An 18,630-nucleotide genomic window follows, 5' to 3' on the forward strand; every position below is an offset into this window, starting at 1 on the left:
AGTCGGACATGACTGACCACATAGCTATAATGAAGTCGTTTACCCTTTCTGAGCCTCAGCTTTTTTATCTGTGGGAGGAGATAAAATGGAGTGACCCTAGGATCAGGTACGAGGGTGAAATGAAGTGATATTCTTAAAAGAATTTTGTGAGCTGTAAAACCATGTAAAGTTAGAATAACATTGGACTGATTCTCAAAGAATGAGGCATGCTACCCCCATGTGTATGAGAGACTCCAAATAATTATCAGCAGGGTGGCCAAGAACATTTAGAAATGTGGATAGGAAACCCAATCTGGAAAAATGCTAGTAAATACTTAGGGACAGGAGAAAATTGGCAGGGTTCTTGAGTTGGCAAAATTAATCAAACTATTTTTCAAATGCTTGGGTTCAACAAATTATAAAGAGTTTGCCAAACACCTTTTCTTATAAATTTTGGATCCTTTGTTTGTTTCAGCTAAAACATGATCCATAAGCTTCTGATTCATTGACACTTAATTCACTAAAAGGCTATTTGTTAGTAGCAATCAGATGTTCCAGAAACCTGCTGGGCCCACTGCAAAGAGGCTTTCCAGATTTTTTTTTTTTTCAAAAACTTTATTAGCCTGGTACACAAAGAACTGTTGTTATTCAGTCACTGAGTCATCTCTGACTCTTTGCAAGCCCATGGACTGCAGCACACCAGGCTTCCCTGTCCTTCACCATCTCCCAGAGTTTGCTCAAACTCATGTGCATTGAGTTGATGATGCCATCCAGCCATCTCATCCTCTGTCGCCCCCTTCTCCTTTTGCCTTCAATCTTTCCCAGCTCAGGGTCTTTTCCTGGAGTTTGCTCAAGTTCATGCCCGTTGAGTTGAAGATGCCATCCCACCATCTCATCCTCTGCTGCCCAATTCTCCTTACCACCTACCATAATGACCTCATCTTAATGTAACTATCTGCTTAAAAATCCTCTCTCTAAATAAGGTCACATTCCCAGGTACAGGGTGAGAAGGTTAGGACTTTAACATATGGATTCTGGGGAGACACAGTCAAGCACAGCAGAGACTCTGATTTGGGGTGCCCTCATGGGTGCTGCAAGTCCTGGGGACACCAGCTCGGTGAAAGGAGAATGGAGCCTGTTCAGAGATCAGTCACCATCCGTGAGTGAGTGACTACGGGACCCTGAGGGAGACCTGGGAAGCACATGCCTCCCTTCCCGAGAGTTCTCAAGAGGGCCAGTTCTAGAATGTTTCCATTTCCCTGAAGTCACCGGAAGGGACCCCTCTTCAGGGCACCAGAAGGGTCTGACAAGTTCGGACACAGGGGAGGTCATGGCACAGATGGATTTGAAAAGTAATCACATTTGGTCCATAGAAATGTGCCTAATTGGCTGTTTGATGGTGCCTGGAGATGAGGAGAAGTTAATCCACAAATACTGAGTCTCCCCAGATGCCCCGGGTTTAATTTGTGTTTGTTATGTTTTGGGATCATGGTGATTAGTGACGTTTGCTGAAGGCTCTGAAATAATTCCCCTTCTAGCCACTTTTTCCCCTGAAATTTAGTCTTTAGCCAAACAGCATGGTCCTCAGGCCATGTTTGTTAAAAAGGTTAAGGAAAATGTCATCCAAGCCGCAGCCAAGAAAGACACTCTGGGCAGCCGGTGGGAAGTCGGTGGGCATTTTCCAGCATTTGAGAACTAACAAGAGACCGTTCCCCACAGAGACCAGGAGCTGCCAGCCCCGTTGCCGCAGCGGCAGTGCTTGGCCTCCAAGGGTGGAGGATAAGCCTCCGTGCCTCCGTCCACCTTCTTCCTGGCTGCCTCCTGCCTCTGTCACCCTTTCCTCTGCTTCTTCGCTCTGCCAGCGTGGCCTTGGCCTTGTCTCATTGCTTCAGCTTCCTTTAGAAAAGAAAACCCTCTCTTAAATTCAAAACCAAAGCAGCCAATGAAAAATCTATTGTTCAAAAGTTTGTGAAGAAAACGGAATGTTGTGTGGCTTTAAAGAACACAGGGTATTCCAATACCAGGGCAAGAAAAGAGGTGTCTGTAGGCAACTCTCTAATGCATACAGCAAGCATGAATGTGAGTATTTACAGTGAGCATTTTCTGTGCAATTCTAGTTATACTGCAAGGCTGCCAAATTCATTTTTCAGAGATAGTTCCAAGGCAAAGGTCATTCTGCGCCCTCTCCCCAAATTAGGTGTATACATATACCAACACCTTCCAAAAGAATAGACAGGCATTGACAAGGTCTTAGCAGTCATAGCTACAGGCAGGATTTCCATCAGTGTGTTTGACCTCGACAACACTGACACAGGGAGATTCGTTTAAAAGTGGTGTGGCTAATGCTATCTTTTAATGGGCTGCATCGTGCAAGCATTTCACATGCACTTGATTTTAAAATGGGAGCTTTGCCAGTGAGACGCCAGACCCTGAGTCTATACTTTGGAAGATGTTTTCTTCTTTTTTTGTTTTGGTTGCAAAACAAACAGTGTTTTGCTGGAGTGTTCTGGTAGGGGCTCCAGGCCCCCCTGGGTACGGGGTTGCTGAGGGGGTGGGCACAGCCCGTCGCTGGAGTGGCCTCCAGGGATGAGTGTGGATGACCCCGCGGTCCTCACCTGCAGGGTCGCTCTGTTGGCCTCTGTCTGCTCTGTCAGCATCCTGCCTTCATCCTGGGGAGCTCCCACCAGGCAAGGATGTTGTCTTTTCTGATTAAATTTCATGTATGCCTGCAGGTGATATTAGGGAAGAAGCCAGGTATAAGTGACTTTGACCTTTACTTGGGGGCTCCGGGCTTCCGGCTTCAAGAAAGAGTAGGTGATGTCATGGAAAGAACTGGCTGGGATTTGGGCTCTGCCACCCTGTAGAGCTGCTTACTGGGACTTCTTTGAACCTTGGCATCATAACATGTGGATAATAAGGTTATCGTGAAGATCTCATTATTTAAGGTATTAAATCCCAAATCCAGAGCCTGGCGTATGGATGGTGTTCAGTAAATGATCACTGTTATCATCACTGTTTGCTTCATTTGGGTTCCTTTCTACTTTGCTTCCTTCTCTACTTCCCACTTTCCAATGTTTTGGGGAGCGGGCCTCACCCCACATGAGGACCTACCGGCACCATGAGGACCTTCATGGGAGTGAGTGCTAGGTGCTTTCCCTGCACTGGTGTGGCTTGTCTGAAATTCCCTGGAAGTTGGCTGCTGACAAGGCCAGCTCCAAGATGTCTCCTTGTTCTGAAAGTCTGCATGAGCCCTGCAGTGGATGCAAATTGCGTTTTGAAAGTTATTTCCCCTAACTGAACATGTACTTCGTGCTGGAAATTAAATGAATAGTTAATAAGGTTTCCATCATGGTCTGTTGGGAACCTCCTAAGCCCTGCACGACAGCTCTGCCTCTGAGTACAGGTCCCTGGACCTCTGTGCTGTCTCAGGTGAATCCCACCCAGAAAGAGGGTCCCATGCTGGACCAGGAGGGGCCATCTCCTTGTGTGAGAAGGAAACCAGAAAGCTGCTGTCTTCATGGAGTTGTTTTTGCAATTAAGAATAGTCTTAAGAGTGATCAAGGAAATTTCCAAGTGAACAAGTCTTCTGATTTCCCCTAAAAATTTAAAACCCCACACTGTGTATATTCTTATCCCTTGATCTTAATACCTGTGAAGAAACAGAGCATGGAGATTTTGTTTCCAGAGTCCAGGATGAAAGCCTGCTTCACGGCGGTGGTGTTTCCAAGGTTGGAAGAGCTGCCTGTTCCATTCTGTACACTTGGTTGGGGGCGGGCGAGGGAGGAGCAGTTGAAGGATGGGGCTTTGGTGGCTCAGACAGTAAAGAATCTGCCTGTAATGTGGGAGACCCGAGTTCCATCCCTGGGTCAGGAAGATCCCCTGGAGAAAGGAATGGCAACCCACTTCAGTATTCTTGCCTGGAGAACCCCATGGACAGAGGAGCCTGGCGGGCTACAGTCCATGGAGTCGCGAAGAGTCAGATACAACCAAGACTCACCCTTCCACACACACTGAGACTAAAACCTGGGATAGCGATGTCTCTACAAGAGCCTCAGGATCACCCCACAGGCCAGAGTTTGGCTGGCTGGATGCTATTAATATCTGGACGTGAAACCCTCGAATGCTCTGAGTAAGCTGACCCATGAACGTGCGGAAGGGAGAAGGGGGAGGGGTCCCCACTCAGCCTCACGAGCAGACCCTGCACCCCACTGGGCCGTAACACAGCACCGCACCTCATTCCCGGGCGGCACCAGGATGGTGGGCTGTTCATGGGGCCAGGGCCAAGTGGACTCTTGAATTACAAGCTGCTGCTTCTTAGGAAGACGTGGTTCCAGAGAATTGATCACAATATCACAATTGTGGTTATTGAAAACAGAAAAAAAGACTTGAAAACCACACTGGATGACTTCTCTGATCCTTGTTGTGGAAACAAGTTTGCCCCAGTTTCACCTCTCCCCATCAGAGATCAAGATGAAGTAAAACTGTGAGCTGTAAAAAGTACCTCATTTGGAATCAGACCTGAACTTACATCTTCATCTCGTCACTGAAAGCTTGGGCAGGTTGCTTAACTTCTCTGGTTCTCCATTTGCTCATTGGTCAAATTAGATAAAATAGGACCATAAGTTTCTCTGAACCCTGTGAGAACTTAGTGAGGTAACAGGCATAGGATGAGCCTCATAAGCTCTTACCGGTCACAGGAAAGCCATGGGGTTGGAGGGTCTTTTTTTTTTTTTTTTTTTAACCGTGTTGCAAGGCTTATAGGATCTTAGTTTCCCCACCACAATTGAACCTGGGACTTGGCAGCGAGAGCTTGGAGTCCTAATCACTAGACTGCCAGGGAACTCCTGGTGGGTCTCACTTTGAACCCAAATGATGTTTACTCAAAGGTTCAGACTCTTCTGGAGGACCTGTGGCTTTCCTCACCTTCTCTGCCCACACTCATGGCTCACGGGTGTGTGTGTGTGTGTGTTTTAGTCACTGTCGTATCCAACTCTTTGTGACCCCATGCACTGTAGCCCATTGGGCTCCTCAGTCCATGAGATTCTCCAGGCAAGAATACTGGAGAAGGCAGCCATTCCCTTTTCCAGGGTATCTTCCTGACCCAGGGATTGAACCCAGTCTACCGCATTGTGGGCAGACTGTTTACTGTCTGAGCCACCAGAGAAGCCCAAGGACACAGAGGGGAGCCCATGCCAAACTATGACAGCAAAGAAATGCCCCCCAAATCTCTGTGGGTTTGGGGAGCCCTGCAGCTACGCACAGACCCATCCCAAGGGCTGACCCCTGAAACAGGAAGGAGGCTTTTTCCCAGTAGGCTCCCAGCTCAGGGGGGCGCCTGCAGGGCTGGCAGCCCACCCTCACCATCCCCATCGTCCTTGTCCTCAACAGTAGCTCAGCCCATGTGGCTCCCACACAGAGAGCCGTGGGGGTTGGGGGGCTGCTCCAAAAGCAGCAAGCAGCAGCATCCTTGGCACAAACATGTACCTCCTCTAGAGGAAAGTACTTGGGATATTCTCCTGGTGGCCAAGGGGTGCAGATGGGCCAGGGGGCTAAGGGATGTCACTCTGCCTCCTTGTAGACCCCGCCTGGAACGGATGACCTTGGGAAGCATGGCCAGAGGGCAGTCGTGTGTGTGTGTGTGTGTGTGTGTGTTTTTGTGTGTGTTAGCTGCTCAGTCATGTCCAACTCTTTGTGACCCCATGTGTGTTAGCTGCTCAGTCATGTCCAACTCTTTGTGACCCCATGGACTGTGTGTGTGTGTGTGTGTGTGTGTGTGTGTTAGCTGCTCAGTCATGTCCAACTCTTTGTGACCCCATGGACTGTAGCCTGCCAGGCTCCTCTGTCCATGGGATTCTCCAGGCAAGAATACTGGAGTGGGTTGCTATTCTCTTCTCCACAGGATCTTCCCGACCCGGGCATTGAACCTGGGTCTCCCACATTGCAGGCAGATTCTTTACCCTCTGAGCCAGCAGAGAAGCCCCAAGTAACAAATAGCAAGGGCAGTTATTTGTCATTAATATCCATTCTCAGAGTACTTTCTCCTTTTCAAACACAGTTACGTGTGTGTTGTTACTGACTGAAAATACTAGTTTTCCTCAAAACTCATAGACATCGAAATGGCTATTTCTTAGCTCTTGGGACTGGAAAGGAATTGGGGTGCAGGACTGAGGTCACTACAAAGCCCTCTGCTCACAGAGTGACTGACAAGAAAGGAGGTGGAGGGGGTTAGGAGGTGTGGGATTCTTCTCTGTCTTAAAGAACTTGCAATAGTGTATAGAAACTAAACACTACCCATGAAAAGGCAATAGACACTCGCTTTGAAATTCAGAAGACATTGGCCATACAGGGAGGCAGTGCTGGAACTGTTTGGCTAAATGGCCGGAAGTTGTCCCTAAGGCAGGAGGATGCCCATCCCTACGGAGGGGAGGCCGCTTGTAGCTCTAGGCTGTCCTGGGGAGAGGAAGCGGCATGATCTCCATCGCCTGTCCACAGAGGCACTGTTCCGAGACTCTGAACAAGGTTGCGATGAGTTCAATAGATTATCATTTAAAAAATACCATCCTTTGATTCAAAGTAAACCTGAGGGCTAGCCCAAATGACACCAGTGCAGCGTCTAGTTCTAAAGACCACCCTAGTTTCATGTACAGTTTTCCCTTTTCTGCCCCAGCTTCCCTGGGGCACATTTAACACTCACACTATCACAGAGCAGTCTGGATGAGCCACTTAGGATCATCTGTTCCCATCACACTTTGTTGTGGTCACTTAGTTGTATTCAACTCTTTGCGACCCCATGGACTGCAGCATGCCAGGCTTCCTTGTCCTTCACTATCTCCCCGAGTTTGCTGAAACTCATGTCCATCTACTTGGCAATGCCATCCAACCATTTCATCCTCTGTCATCCCCTTCTCCTCCCGCCTTCAATCTTTCTCAGCATCAGGGTTTTTTCTAATGAGTCAGCCCTTCTCATCAGGTGGCCAAAGCCTTGGAGCTTCAGCTTCAGCATCAGTCCTTCCAATGAATATTCAGGACTGATTTCCTTTAAGATTGACTGGTTTGATCTCCTTGCCGTCCAAGGGACTCTCAAGAGTCTTCTCCAACACCACAGTTTGAAAGCATCAATTCTCTGGTGCTGAGCTTTCTTTAGGGTCCAATTCTCACATCCCTACATGACTACTGGAAAAACCATAGCCTTGACTACACAGACCTTTGTCAGCAAAGTAAAGTCTCTGCCTTTTAATATGCTGTTTAGGTTTGTCGTAGCTTTTCTTCCAAGGAACAAGTGTCTTTTAATTTCATGGCTTCAGTCACCATCCACAGTGATTTTGGAGCACAAGAAAATAACATCTGTCACTGTTTCTATTTTTTCCCCTTCTATTTGCCATGAAGTGATGGGACCAGATACCATGATCTTCGTTTTTTGAACGCTGAGTTTTAAGCCAACTTTTCCACTCTCACCTTCATTAAGAGGTTCTTCACTTAAGAGACATAAGTGTAATGTAAGGTGTCCATTACTCTTATGTCTCTTATGCTAATTCTCCTGGCAGCTCCTCACCTACCTCTTTACTCCTCAGGCTTCTAAAGGTGATGCTCCTCAGCTCTCTGCTAACAGCCATCTCAGCATCCCAAACATCTCAGAAACATTCCTGCAGTAACAGTCTCCCTCTCGTCCTCTAATCCATTTGCCTTCTTTCCCATCAGGACTTCTTGTTGGATCATGATTTAATGTCCACACGCCCTGTCCACCTTCACTTCAGGTCATTAGTGTCAGGTATTTACCAGCTTCCCTGGCAGCTCAGCTGATGAGGAATCTGCCTGCAATGCAAGAGACCCTGGCCTGATTCCTCAGTGGGGAGGCTCCCCTGGAGAAGGGATAGGCTATCCACCTCCAGTATTCTTGGGCTTCCTGCGTGGCTCAGACAGTAAAGAATCTGCCCACAATGTGGGAGACCTGGGTTTGATCCCTGAGTTGGGAAGATCCCTTGGAGGTGGGCATGATAACCCACTCACAGTATTGCTGCCTGGAGAATCCCCATGGACAGAGAAGCCTGGCAGGTACAGTCTGGGGGGTAGCAAAGAGTCCCACATGACTTAAGCACAGCACAGCATTTACTGTGTGAGCCTGACTTTTTAGGGTAATAAATGCAGAAAGGGAATAGGCGGCCTGATTTCTCCCCAGCAGGTGTGGTCCACTTTACCATCTGTTCCTTTAGGGTTGTAGGGAGGTGAGTGAATAGAGAGCGCGTGTGTAAGCAGGGAGACGTGTCCAGAAGAGGTGGGCCACCAGCCACCCTCTCCTTCGGCGGGTGACGTCCCTTCCTCCCACCCAGGTCAGGGACCCACCCCCTACAGGGCCTGTCCGCACTTGTACCTAAGACGCTGTGGTTCGATCATCTCAGAAGCAATCCTTCCCTAACTGCTGTCTGGGGCTTGCCCCCTCCTCCTGTGTTGTCCACAAGAAGACATTTCAGAGGGCTGCCTGCTGATTTCCGCGGCCGCACAGATGCCAGCACCCCTGGCCACCAGCCGGTCAGCCACCGCATTGCTGCTCCTTCGCTACTGGGCTGGTTTCGGCCTCCTGTGTGGCTCTGGTTTGTGACTGCAAAGAATGGCAAAGAGAAAATGAGTCTGTGAGCGTGGAGCCCAAAGCCCGGGAGGCCGACGACATCCCAATAACTGAAGCATTTCTGTGTCTAAGTATTTCCACCTCATCCGTGAACAAGCATGGCGCACAGAAGTGGATCACACCGGGCAGAGCGGTGGCGTCAGGCCCACACCCTAACCTTGCGCAGTCCTCGGAACGTTGCAAGGATTTTCTCTCCTTGAGTTCCCATTCATTTAAATCAGAACGAAAGTTCACCGCGTCTCTCTGCTGGTGACATTTTCCGCTTCACACACTGTCAACCTCATTTACCGGGTGGCTGCTTCGTGGCGGCGGTCACCTCCGTGGAAACCGCAGACCGCCCCCCCAGCTCTCCTCAGAGGCCGGTCTCCTCTTCTCACCCTCCCCTCCCCCACCCTCTCCAACCTCCCCTCCTGCGCGCCCCCCTCTCGCCATGCCATCTCCACCCTTCCCTGGAAGCCTCTCTCGGAGCCTCAGCCCTACTCCAGGTGTGTGGCGGAGGAAGCCGCTCACCGGGCGTCACTGCTGGACCGCAGTAACCTCCAGCTCCGTCCGGCTCTACTTCCAGCGTCTTCAGGGACCCGGATGTGGGGAATCCGCTGTAACAACCACCGGCCGTGGGGCATCCTGGGAAGGCGGGAGGGTGGGGACGGCTGTAAAGCTGAAGGAGGTAGAAGTGGTGCTGCAGCCCCGGTGAGGGTGAACCGACAGCCGTGGGCCAAACTCAGGCCAGAATTCTCATCTAACGAGCAGGGACTTGCATCAGCACCAAATGAAGTGCCTGGACATACGGTTTAAAATGCATTTTTTCTGGCTTCTTTGAAGTATGGGTCCATCTTCGCTGTGGAGGCTTGTGTTTCCTTGTGGAACTGGGCAGGCTGGCCTTCGATGGGGCTGACTCTCCACACCGCCCCTCCCTTCCCCCCAGCAGGCCCCTTCCGCCAGGGGTGGACTTGACCTGTCCCTCTGGGCGCTCAGCTTTAGCACTCCTGTCCGGAATTTGGGGACGTGGGGCCTCTGCCTGCCTGCTGCCTTTGTGCAGAATCAGAGGAGCTCGCACACGGCACACACGTTATCCAAGCCCGTTTCATGGCCTCACCTGGAATTAATGTGGCCTTTGAATACTTATCATCATCAGTAGTTCTCTGGCAACAGAGTCCGGACACGAGACAACTAGCTTTAGAAGGGAGTCTAGGCTTTTTCTTCATAAAGTCAAGAATCACACCAAGAGTGGAAATCATGGACCTCAGCAGGCAAGGGTTGACCTCTGGCTCAGCGCGGTCCTGTGAGTCTTCGCCCCTCCTTCTCACCAGGGCGCCAGCTCCATGAATCAGGAGCTGGTCTCCCCCACTGCCCCACCTCAGAGCCCAAGCCAGGTGACCGACAGGGACATTTGAACCTGAGTGAATGAGAAAACACGAGGAGACAGGGTAGTGGCTCTATTAGGTGGACATTCAGCCACCCTGGGAGAGCAGATGGGCTTCCTCCCAGCAAAGCTGAGAGAAAACAGGGCCGGTGGAGGGCACAGCAAGTGCAGAGGCCAGGAGGCTGGGGAATGTCGGGTGTGTGTGGGGAACAGAGAAGGAATGGGGCCGGTTGCACCTGAAGAGAAAGCAGGCAGGGGCTACGTCACTGTGGGCTCACACATTCCTCCAGGGAGCTTAGGACGGTTGTCAGGGGAAGATGACACTTAAAAGCAAGAAAGAGAGAACTAACCCAAAGTCCGGGAGTTTTAACAAGAAGGGGAGGAAGCAACTGTTGTGAAGCAGCAATGGAAAGGAAAGAAGCTCTCATGTCAGTGCCCCTTCCCTTCTGGAGAGGATGTAGGCTGGCAGCCTCTGGGAGACTCAGGCAGTGGACTGGATGGTGGAGTCAGACAGACCTGGATTTAACTTCCCAGATGGCTCACTGCTAAAGGATCCGCCTGCCACTACAGGAGCCACTGGAGAAGCTGGTTCCATCCCTGGGTCGGGAAGATCCCCTGGAGAAGGAAATGGCAACCCACTCCAGTATTCTTGCCTGGGAAATCCCATGGACAGAGAACCCTAGTGGGCTACAGCCCATGGGCTTACAAAGAGTCGGATGTGACTGAGTGACTGAGCGCTCGCGCACGCGCGCGCACACACACGTGTACACACACACGTGTCTGATGTTTGCCCTGCCTTGGGAGCAATTCATGGCTCTGGACCCTTGTTTCCGTCTTTGGAATGTAGTACTAACTCTGCATGAGGATGTGAGGGTAGTGTAAGATGATATTTGTAAACCTGACAGTGGTGAAAAGAAACAAGTGATAGACTTTATTTATTTGTGGAACCATCTACCTGGAGTGACTCACCCAGAAGACAGAAGCTTCACAAGGCCTTAGTCTTTCTTGGGCTCTGTGAGCCCTCCGGACCAGACAGGAACTCTGGATCCAAGTGTCCTTCCCCAGATCAGTTCTTATAAGTTGATGTTGTTGTTCTTCAGTCACTCAATCATGTCTGACTCTTTGTGACCCCATGGGCTGCAGCACGCAAGGCTTCCCTGTCCCTCAGTATCTCCCAGAGTTTGCTCAAACTCATGTCATTGAGTCAGTGATGCCGTCCAACTGTCTCATCCTCTGTCACCCCCTTCTCCTCCTGCCTTCAATCTTTCCCAGCATCAGGGTCTTTTCCAATGAGTCAGCTAACTGGAAGGAGAGCAAACCAGTCAATCCTAAAGGAAATCAACCCTGAATATTCATTGAAAGGACTGATGCTGAAGCTCCAATGCTTTGGCCACCTGATGTGAAGAGCCAACCCTTATAGGTTAGGATGGAGATACTTGAAGGCGAAGTATTAGTTTGTAGGGCTGCTTTAACAGAGTCCTACAAACTGGATGGCTTAAAAAAGTAGAAATGTGTGATCTCAGTTTTGGGGACTAGAAGTCAGAGACCACCATCTGCAAGGTTGGTTCCTTCTCTGAGAAAGGCCCTCTCTAGGCCTCTATCTCAGCTTCTGTGGGTGGGAGGTAGTATCTCATTGTGGTTTTTACTTGCATTTCCCTAACAGTTATGATGTTGAACATCTTTCCATGTGCTTGATGGTTACTTGTGTTTCTTCTTTGGAGAAGTGTCCTCTTCAAGTCCTTTGGCCATTTTTTTTTTTAAGTTTTTTTTTTTTTTTTTGATGTGGATTATTTTTAAAGTTTTTATTGAATTTGTTACAATATTGCTTATGTTTTGTGTTTTGGTCCCTGGGCACGTGGGATCTTAGTTCCCGGACCAAGGATTGAACCTGCACCCCTGCACTGGAAGGCAAAGTCTTAACCACTGGGCCTCCCAGGAAGTCCCCTTTGCCCAGTTACAGCATTCTGTTAGCAGCATCTGGCGGGGCTGGTTTCCCCCTGTGTCTTCCCGTTGGTGCCCTTGACAGCAGACCCTTCTCTCACCCTGTGCCTCAGGCTCTTTTCAGTCTGCTTTCCCAGCTCATCCTCCTCTGCCTGGCTGCCGCAGCTTGTGCTGCCCCACGGGTTTCCTCTCAGATCTCCTTTCCTTTGTGCTCCATGCTTGCAGGGAGAGCTTGTCCCTGCTCATGACTGCTGCCATCTCTAAGCACCATTCATATGATGATGACATTTAGATCTGAGTTTCCGGATCAGCAGTCCCTATGAGTTCCAGATGCATGTTGTCTAATTGCCCACTTGACATTTCGTGTCTTAAGGGTACTTCATGGTGATCCAAACTGAACTTGTGCTCTGCCCCCAACCTCCTTCTTCCTCCTGGATTTTCTGCTTTGATAAAAGGAACCATTATCTATCTGGTCCCCAGAAACCTCAGAATTAGGACATATTGCTCTTCCACCCTTCCTCTTGAGTCTGGAGGTTTTCAGCTTCTCAGTACAAGAAATAACCCTTATGTGAATGCCACTGTCATCTTCTATCCATCTTCATACCTTTTTAACCTTACTGTTGTCTTTGAACTCAATATCCATCTCATGAATTCTGGAGCTGACTTGGCTTTTTTTTTTTTTTTTTTTTTTGCATAAGTTACTCACTTCTATTTTTCTAGTTTTCCTCTTGTCCTTTCTCCATTAGATCAGTAAAGACATTGGCCCTTTATTTTTTATTTTCTAAAACATTTTGGCTGCGCTGGGTCTTGGTTGAGTGAGGTGCACATAATCCCTAGTTGTGGCCACCATGCTTGGTTGCCCCAGGGCATGTGGGATCTTAGTTTCCTGTGTGTGTTAGTCACTCAGTTGTGTCCGACTCTTTGTGACTCCTTGTACTGTAGCCCAAGATGCAAGCAAGATGGTGGAGTAGAAGGATGTGCACTCATCTTCTCTGGTGAGAACTACAAAAGTACAACTTGCTGCTGAACAACCATCAACAGGAGAATGTTGGATCCCACCAAAAAAAGATATTTCATGCTCAAGGACAAAGGAGAAGCCCCAGCAAGGTGGTAGGAGGACTTCCACAGGACTGGGGAAACAGACTCTTGGAGGGCACAAACAAGACCTTGTGTGCACTAGGAGCCAGGAGCCAGGAGCAGTGACCCCACAGGAGACGGACCCAGCTTTCCCGTGAGTGTCCAGGAGTCTCCAGCGGAGGCATTGGTCAGTGGTGGCCTGCTGCAGGGTCAGGGGCATTGAGTGTGTCATGGGACCTTTTGAAGGAGGTCACCATTATCTTCATTACCTCCACCATAGTTTGGTCTCAGGTCAACAACAGGGAGGGAACACAGCCCTGCCCATCAACAGAAAATTGGATTAAAGATTTACTGAGCTTGGCCCCACCCATCAGAACAAGACCCAGTTTCCCCCACAGTCAGTCTCTCCCATTGGGAAGCTTCCATAAGCCTCTTAAGCCTCTTGTCCTTATCCCCCAGAGGGCAGACAGAATGAAAACCACAATCACAGAAAACTTTTCAAACTGATCACATGGACCACAGTCTTGTCTAACTCAATGAAACTATGAGCCATGCCATGTAGGGCCACCCAAGATGGACGGGTCATGGTGGAGAGTTCTGACAAGATGTGGTCCACTAAACAAGAAAATGGCAAATCACTTCAGTATTTTTGCCTTGAGAGCCCCATGAATAGTATGAAAAGGCAAAAAGATACGACACTGAAAGATAAACTCCCCAAGTCGGTAGGTGCCCAATATGCTACTAGGGAAGAGTGGAGAAATAACTCCAGAAAGAATGAAGAGACGGAGCCAAAGCCAAAACAACACCCAGTTGTAGATGTGACTGGTGATGGAAATAAAGTCCGATGCTGTAAAGAACAATATTGCATAGGAACCTGGAATGTTAAGTCCGTGAATCAGGGTAAATTGGAAGTGGTCAAAAAGGAGATGGTAAGAGTGAACATCAACATTTTAGGAATCAGTGAGCTAAAATGGACTGGAATGGGCGAATTTAACTCAGGTGGCCATTATATCTACTACTGTGGGCAAGAATCCCTTAGAAGAAATGGAGTAGCCCTCATAGTCAACAAAAGAGTCCAAAATGCAGTACTTGGGTGCAATCTCAAAAATGATCTCTGTTCATTTCCAGTGCAAACCATTCAATATCACAATAATCGAAGTCTATGCCCCAACCAGTAATGTTGAAGAAGCTGAAGTTGAATGGCTCTATGAAGACCTACAAGGCCTTCTAGAACTAACACTCCAAAATGATGTCCTTTTCATTATAGGGGACTGGAATGCAAAAGTAGGAAGTCAAGAGATACCTGGAGTACTAGGCAAATTTGGCCTTGGAGTACAAAACGAAGTAGGTCAAAGGCTAACAGAGTTTTGCCAAGAGAATGCACTGGTCATAGCAAACACCCTCTTCCAACCACAGAAGAGAAGACTCTATAGATGGACAACAACAGATGGTCAATACCGAAATCAGATTGACTACATTTTTTGCAGCCAAAGATGGAGAAGCTCTATACAGTCAGCAAAAACAAGACCGAGAGCTGACTGTGGCTCAGATCGTGAACTCATTATTGCCAAATTTAGACTTTAATTGAAGAAAGTAGGGAAAACCACAAGACCATTCAGGTATGACCTAAATCAAATCCCTTATGGGAAATCCCAGTGAAAGTGAGAAATAGATTTAAGGGACTAGATCTGATAAACAGAGTGCCTGAAGAACTCTGGATGGAGGTTCGTGACATTGTACAGGAGGCAGTGATCAAGACCATCCCCAAGAAAAAGAAATGTAAAAAGGCAAAATGATTATCTGAGGAGGCTTTGCAAATTGCTGAGAAAAAAAAGAGAAGCTAGAGGCAAAGGAGAAAAGGAAAGATATATCCATCTGAATTCAGAGTTCCAAAGAATAGCAAGGAGAGATAAGAAAGCCTTCCTTAGTGATCAGTATGAAGAAATAGAGAAAAGCAATAGCATGGGAAAGACTAGAGATCTCTTCAAGAAAATTAGAGATACCAAGGGAATATTTCATGAAAAGATGTGCACAATAAAGGACAGAAACTATATGGACCTAACAGAAGCAAAAGATATTAAGAAGAGGTGGTGAGAATACACAGAAGAACTGTACAAAAAAGATCTTCATTACTCAGGAAACCACGATGATGTGATCACTCACCTAGAGCCAGATATCCTGGAATGCAATGTCAAGTGGGCCTTTTGAAGCATCACTAGGAACAAAGCTAGGGGAAGTGATGGAATTCCAGTTAAGCTATTTCAAATTCTAAAAGATGATGCTGTGAAAGTGTTCCACTCAATATGCCAGCAAATTTGGAAGACTCAGTAGTGGCCACAGGAATGGAAAAGGTCAGTTTTCATTCCAATCCCAAGGAAAGGCAATGCCAAAGAATGTTCAAACTACCACACCATTGCACTCATTTCACACGCTAGCAAAGTAATGCTCAAAATTCTCCAAGCTAGGCTTTAACAGTATGTGAACCGTGAACTTCCAGATATTCAAACTGGATTTAGAAACAGCAGAGGAACCAGAGATCAAATTGCCAACGTCTGTTGGATCATGGAAAAAGCAAGAGAGTTCCAGAAAAGCATCTGCCTTATTGACTATGCCAAAGCTTTTGACTGTGTGGATCATAACAAACTGTGGAACATTCTTCAAGAGATGGGAATACCAGACTACATCACCTGCCTCCTGAGAAATCTGTATGCAGGTCAAGAAGCAACAGTTAGAACTGGACATGGAGCAATGGACTGGTTCCAAATTGAGCAAGGAGTATGTCAAGGCTTTTTGTCACCCTGCTTATTTAACTTATATGCAGAGTACATCATGAGAAATTCTGGGCTGGATGAAGCATAAGCTGGAATCAAGATTGCAGGGAGAAATATCAATAATCTCAGATACACAGATGATACCTCCCTTATGGCAGAAAATGAAGAATTAAAGAGCCTGTTGATGAAAGTGAAGGAGGAGAGTGAAAGAGCTGGCTTAAAACTCAACATTCAGAAAACTAAATGGAATCCAGCCCTATCACTTCATGGCAAATAGATGGGGAAACAATGGAAGCAGTGAGAGACTTTATTTTTTTGGGCTCCAAAATCACTACAGATGGTGACCGCAGCCATGAAATTAAAAGACACTTATTTCTTGGAAGAAAAGCTATGACCAACTTAGACAGCATATTATAAAGCAGAGACATAACTTTGCCGACAAAGGTCCGTCTAGTCAAAACTGCAGTTTTTCCAGTAGTCATGCATGGATGTGAGAGCTGGACGATAAAGAAAGCTGAACACTGAAGAATTGATGCTTTTGAACTGTGGTGTTGGAGGAGACTCGTGAGAGTCCCCTGGACTGCAACAGATCAAACCAGTCAATTCTAAAGGAAATCAGTCCTGAATATTCATTGGAAGAACTGATGCTAAAGCTGAAACTCCAATACTTTGGCCACCTGATGTGAAGAACTGCCTCATTGGAGAAGACTCTATGCTGGGAAAAGATTGAAGGTGGGAGGAGAAGGGGATGATAGAGGGTGAGATGGTTGGATATCACTGACTCGATGGACATTAGTTTGAGCAAGTTCTGGGAATTGGTGATGAACAGGGATGCCTGGCGTGATGTAGTCCATAGGGTCGCAAAGAGTCAGACATGACTGAGCAACTGAACTGAACTGGAGTGTAGCCTACCATGTTCCTCTGCCCATAAAATTCTCCAGGCAAGAATACTGGAGTGGGTGGCCATTCCTTTCTCCAGGGGAATCTTCCTGACCCAGGTATCAAACCTGGGTCTCCTGCATTGCAGGTGGTTTCCTTATCATCTGAGCCACCAGGGAAGCCCATCTCAGTTCCCTGACCAAGGATCAAATCTATGTCCCCTGCATTGGAAGGTGGACAACCAGGAAAGTCCCTTTAATAATAATTATTTAATTTATTGATTTTTTATAAAAGGATATTGGCTCTTTAGACAGCTTCTCTGCTCTTTCAGGCTGAAGGTCTCTCCCTGCAGTAGCTTCTTGTTTTCTCCAGTTCACTGTGGTTCTCTGCATCATTTACTTCTGTTTCTTTGATCAGGGTTTCTCTTTACTGAACTGTGGACTCGACAGCCAGACCCTTCCATGTTCTGCTCATTGTCCCATCCTGAGGATCCAGCCTGGTGCCTGGGACACGGTAGGTGCTGCATAAATATTTGGTACATAAATGATTGATGGAAGGAAAACCCCATCATGCTCCCGGCAAACATTTACTTTCATTTTGCATATTTCTAAAAATGTATTTCAGAGGTTCAGTGACTCATGCAAGCAAATAGAAAAAGGCACGTTCAGGGTTGAGATCAAGACCACCACCGATCACAAGAGCTGAGACAGACGGCACCTTTGGTAGCTTGCTGATGATTTCATGGTGTGAATGAACCCCCCAATCCAGTATCCTTGAACTTAGCCATGTACTGGTTTCTCAGACCTGTATGTATTTGAAAGGTGTTGTCATATAAATTTCCCTTTTTTCCAACATGTTCTATAAATACAACTAAAATACTTTACGTGCAGTAAGGTGACCTCTTTGAGGCTGTATGTGCATGTTTAGTTTTCTCCAAATGCTCACTCCACCAAGGCATTTGGAGTCAGACCCGAATCCTTTGGCGTTCCCCTTGCTCCCTACTGCTGGTCTCAGGACCTTGAACTTGCTGCCTTCCCCTAGGATGCTCCTCTTCCAGCTCTCAGGAGCGCAGCCCTCTGGTCTCGTGTGAAGTGTTCCTTCTGCTGAGGGCACCTCTTTGACTTGCACGTGGAAGGGAGCAGTCTGCCGCTAGTCTCTGTTACTTGTGGCATTGGCCATCGACTTGACCTGGTCACCTGTCACACTCTGTACATACATCACTCCTGTGTTTGCCTGCTTTTCAGCATTCACTCCCTCTACTGGAATGAGAGCCCCACAAGGACAGGGATGTTCTTCTCAGGAACTCTTGAGTCCTCAGAATCCAGAAGAGCACGTGGCATGAAGCCATGTATGATACGAATTTGTTCAATGGATAACAATACTTTTAGGTGGGCATTTGATCCCATTATCTAAGATGCCTACTCAGTTGTGTCTGACTCTAGGGACTGTAGCCCACCAGGCCTCTCCCTCCTTGGCATTCTCTAGGCAAGAGTACTGGAGTGGGTTGCCATCCACTTCTCCAGGGGATCTTTCCGACCCAGGGATCGAACCCGTGTCTCAAGTCTTCTGTGCTGGCAGGTGGGTTCTTTACCACTAGCACCACCTGGGAAGCCTAGGCTGATCTGTCTGTAATATAGCCTTGTAAAGGTGGAAATTGTACATGCTGGTAATTCCTTCAAGACAAGAAAGTGTGGGTACACCAGCTGTAGCAGGGCCCCGCATGGCTTAGTGTCTGTTTGGTCAATCAGATAAACAAAGTCCTGTTGTGTATCGCAGAGAACTATTATCAATACTCCACAATAAATCATAATGGAAAATAATAGGAAAAATCATATTTTTGTATAACTGAATCACTTTGCAGAAATTAACACAACACTGTAAATCAACTATACTTTAGTAAAATAAATTTTAAAAATGTCAAATAAAATCCAAAAGAGCAATGAAAAGTAATCAGGGTCCTTCCCCAGTCTCTCAAGGAAAAAAGCAAATGGAGAAAC

At 47.6% G+C, this 18,630-nt stretch overlaps 1 protein-coding gene and 1 long non-coding RNA gene across 4 annotated transcripts; one reads left to right on the top strand and one right to left on the bottom strand.

Annotated features, from left to right (window-relative positions):
- Nucleotides 1–573: 573 nt before the first annotated feature.
- Nucleotides 574–9,174, bottom strand: LOC145519766 (uncharacterized). 3 transcript variants are annotated; one of them, XR_014063883.1, is made up of 7 exons: nt 9,113–9,174; nt 8,348–8,575; nt 3,629–3,858; nt 3,091–3,230; nt 2,595–2,705; nt 1,432–1,875; nt 574–1,013 (listed from the first exon to the last, which is right to left on the bottom strand). XR_014063883.1 is itself a non-coding variant. In XM_081524468.1 (6 exons), the coding sequence occupies exons 3-6, from the start codon at nt 3,645–3,647 to the stop codon at nt 1,810–1,812; spliced, it is 336 nt and encodes a 111-aa protein (XP_081380594.1). In that variant the 5' UTR covers nt 3,648–3,858; nt 8,348–8,575; nt 9,113–9,174; the 3' UTR covers nt 574–1,809. The 3 variants fall into 3 exon arrangements, 1 of the variants encoding a protein (XP_081380594.1); XM_081524468.1 differs by having other exon boundaries at nt 574–1,875; XR_014063884.1 differs by lacking the exon at nt 3,091–3,230 and having other exon boundaries at nt 574–1,875.
- Nucleotides 9,175–9,212: 38 nt separating this feature from the next.
- LOC145519769 (uncharacterized) lies at nt 9,213–17,526 on the top strand. Its single transcript, XR_014063900.1, has 4 exons — nt 9,213–9,884; nt 12,849–13,137; nt 17,051–17,146; nt 17,258–17,526. It is a non-coding gene; the product is annotated as an uncharacterized LOC145519769 (long non-coding RNA).
- Nucleotides 17,527–18,630: the final 1,104 nt, after the last annotated feature.

This window comes from Giraffa tippelskirchi, chromosome 9, assembly GCF_054371585.1.
Source record: "Giraffa tippelskirchi isolate mGirTip1 chromosome 9, T2T-mGirTip1v1.2.pri, whole genome shotgun sequence".
NCBI lineage: Eukaryota > Metazoa > Chordata > Mammalia > Artiodactyla > Giraffidae > Giraffa > Giraffa tippelskirchi.

Excerpts from the sequence above, each read along its gene's own strand:
- LOC145519766 (XM_081524468.1), bottom strand. Across the intron at positions 2,706-3,090 it reads TGAAGGTCCTCATGGTGCCG|GCATACATGAAATTTAATCA; the intron begins GTAGGTCCTCAT and ends TATCACCTGCAG. Across the intron at positions 1,876-2,594 it reads CCAACAGAGCGACCCTGCAG|GAAGCTGAAGCAATGAGACA; the intron begins GTGAGGACCGCG and ends TCTTTTCTAAAG.